This window comes from Aplysia californica, unplaced genomic scaffold (genome assembly GCF_000002075.1).
Source record: "Aplysia californica isolate F4 #8 unplaced genomic scaffold, AplCal3.0 scaffold00835, whole genome shotgun sequence".
Classification (NCBI taxonomy): domain Eukaryota; kingdom Metazoa; phylum Mollusca; class Gastropoda; order Aplysiida; family Aplysiidae; genus Aplysia; species Aplysia californica.
This window is the reverse complement of record NW_004798105.1, coordinates 145,601-148,547: the sequence shown is the minus strand read 5'-3', so window position 1 is coordinate 148,547 and position 2,947 is coordinate 145,601. Positions and strand designations below refer to the sequence as shown.

The following is a 2,947-nucleotide window of genomic DNA, read 5'->3' as shown; positions in this document are numbered from 1 at the left end:
TGTGCAGTGGGTACTTGGGAGAAATGGCCACTAATAGTGATTGATTATGGGCTTTGGCTCAGTATGGCTATTGTTGTTATTGCTGTTGTTATTGTTGTTGTTATTGTTGTTGTTGTTGCTGTTGTTATCGTTGTTGTTATTATTATTATTATTGTTGTTGTTGTTGTTGTTGTTGTTGTTGTTGCTGCTGTTGTGGGATATCAAGATCTTTGGTTCTCCAGTCATACCCGTTTGTTGTCCTAGCCGCCGAGACAGAGAGTTCTATAAAAGGGGCTCCATTTTGTTAGGTCTAGTCTGTAGACTATTGAAGATTTCTTGAAAGGAAAACAAATCAAATAAGACAGTGCTTGAAGATGGCCACGTGGGCCGCTCGTTAATGAAAACAATCAGGAAGCGACAAATGCAGGTTTCTGGGACACTTGGATAGACATAAGGACCTTGAACATCTAACTCTCATTAAGAGGGCAACCCAGGCAGGGGTGGACAAAGAGCAACCTACCTGGAGAGCCTAAACAGATGGGTGATTGGGGAAGATCAGGGTAATGCAGGTTTTTTTTTGTGAGCACCCAAGCAAAGAAATGGATGGAGGACCATGATCGCCGATGTCTGTCACAGATCTGGTTCTTGATGATGAGTCTGTCGATTTGAGAGAGAGTCAGAAACACCGACAGAACTCAGCTGTACTCATTAAATGTGGTCTGACTGTGGAGACAGAGAGTTCTTCTAGAACAGCTGCCAGACGTCGGGTTTTTGTTGTTGTTGAGATCTGGTCCTACTGTTTCAAAGTGGGCTGTTCAGGTCCAACTGGCTGAGAGCTCAAGTTGTGTTTCAGGAAGTGGAGGTTCCATGCCCCTGTGGACAAATATTATGATGGCTTACTTGTCTGTATAAATTTGTAAGCTTTTTCCTCACGGTCACCTATCTATTTTGCCTCGAATGAACCCAGAAATAGCAAACCAACCCCCCCCTCAAAAACAAATAAACAAACAAAGGTCTGACCTTTGCCCCCGCTCCTTGTTCTGGGGTGGGTGGTTGGCGGGTGCTCTGGTGTTGTTATTCTACCTTTCCTGTCCATTTATTGTCCTTGTCTTTCCTCTTCCTTATGTTTGTAGGTTTTTCTCTCACAACACCTCCAATCTTTGTGACAATAATATGTGTTGCCAGTGCCGTAAAACTGTGTATAACACCAAACTGTAACTGTGGGTAGTTGGCGGGTGCTCTGGTCTGGTTTGCTCCTTCTTTCCTATCAAACATTTATCGTTCTGATCTCTCCTTCTTCTTTTTTTTAATGTTTGTTACGCTCTTGTAACACCTCTAATCTTCGGCACCTATATGACCTCATTGTGTTGCTAGTGCCGTAAAACCCCTACTAAAACTAAAACGCTTCTTCTTTCTTTATATTTGTTACTCTCTTGTAACACCTTTAATCTTCAGAACTTATATAACCTTATTGTATTGCTAGTGCCGTAAAACTCCTACTAAAACTAAAAAAACACAAAAACAACTGTACCTGTCCTGTTTCAGTGAGAAGAGAGACGACTTCTGGTTGGACGAGCTGGTATGGGCGGACCCGGACGGCTTGTTTAGTCCAACCAGCGGGATCACACCCATGGACCTGGCCACGCCTCTCCGCGCGGGGGGCGGGGCTTCGGCCGGGAAGGCGGAGCCTGTCAGTGCCTGTGACAGGGCGCGCAGGCTGAAGCCCAGGCCTCCGCGCCCAGACGAGCTGCCCTGGAACATCCTGGTGGTCTGCAGTGGTCAGTATTGTTGACGTCTGTCTGTCTGTCTCTCTGTTGCTGCGTCCACTCGACTAGATCTAGAGCAAGACGGACGTTACATTCGGAGGTTCCGACTCTCAGATAAGGGACTGTTCACAAATGGCGTCAGTTCAGAGTGGTTTTTGCTTTTCTTAGTTCTAGTTAGACTTCTACGCCACTTGCAACACAATTAGGTCACATGAATGCCGAGGACTAGATGTTTTTTACTTGAGAGTAACACACACAAAGAAAAGAAGGAGGAGAGATAAGGACGATAGATGTTTGATAGGAAGGAGAGAAGCAAACCACGCGAGAGCACCCGCCAACTGTCCACTTCCTGACACTCACGGTGGTACAACACAAAGATCAATAAAGTCGTCATGGGTTGCCAAGGAAATTCCACTCAGAATTCTGTGGTATGGTAGTCTCCAGCAATCACCCGCTCACTGTGATAATCACCCGCTTACTTTCTCCGGCAGTTTTTTTCCCAGATATACAAGTACAAGTAAATCACCGTGTGGATTGCTACAGAGTGTGCTGTGGGGAAAGACACTTTACACGAATTTTCCTCATTTCACCCAGGTGGGAATGGGTTCCCAGCCATAGACAGCGAAAGATCTTGTCCGTATGTTAGTGTTTTAGCGCCTATAAATGGTTGCTTACTCTGTATGCTTCCCAGAAACTTGAAGTTGTTTCAGAATGCTCTCAGGTCTGCTGGGGTAATAGTATAGAATGTGAAGCACGTAGATTTTGCTGTTGAGCGCGGATTTGCGCTATACAAATGCTCTCTATTATTAATCTGTCGTCTGTCTATTCTATAGTGTCACGTCTGATGACATCACTGTTGTGTGGGTGTGGTCACAGCCGGGGATAACAACAGAGAACTGTGATCAGTAGTTCTGTCTCTGTGACATCCTCGATGGGTTCTATCTATCGTATCTCCCAGCTCTGTGACCAGTAGTTCTATCTGTCATATATCTCTGGTCTGTGGCCAATAGTTCTGTCTATGTGACATCCTCTGTGTGACATCCTCGGTTCGTTCTGTCTGTCGTATCTCCCAGCTCTGTGACCAGTAGTTCTGTCTATGTGACATCCTCAGTGGGTCCTATCTGTCGTATCTCCCAGCTCTGTGACCAGTAGTTCTGTCTGGGTGAGGGTTGATGGGTGTGTGCTGTGTGTGTGTGTGAGGG

At 45.7% G+C, this 2,947-nt stretch overlaps 1 protein-coding gene across 1 annotated transcript in view; it reads left to right on the top strand.

Moving 5' to 3' along the window:
• LOC101857446 overlaps nucleotides 1–2,947 on the top strand; it is a gene marked incomplete in the record, with an annotated part of 62,351 nt that overhangs the window by 21,026 nt on the left and 38,378 nt on the right. Inside the window, 1 exon segment of the mRNA XM_013088917.1 lies at nucleotides 1,525–1,757. Coding sequence (XP_012944371.1) covers nucleotides 1,525–1,757 — 233 coding nt within the window.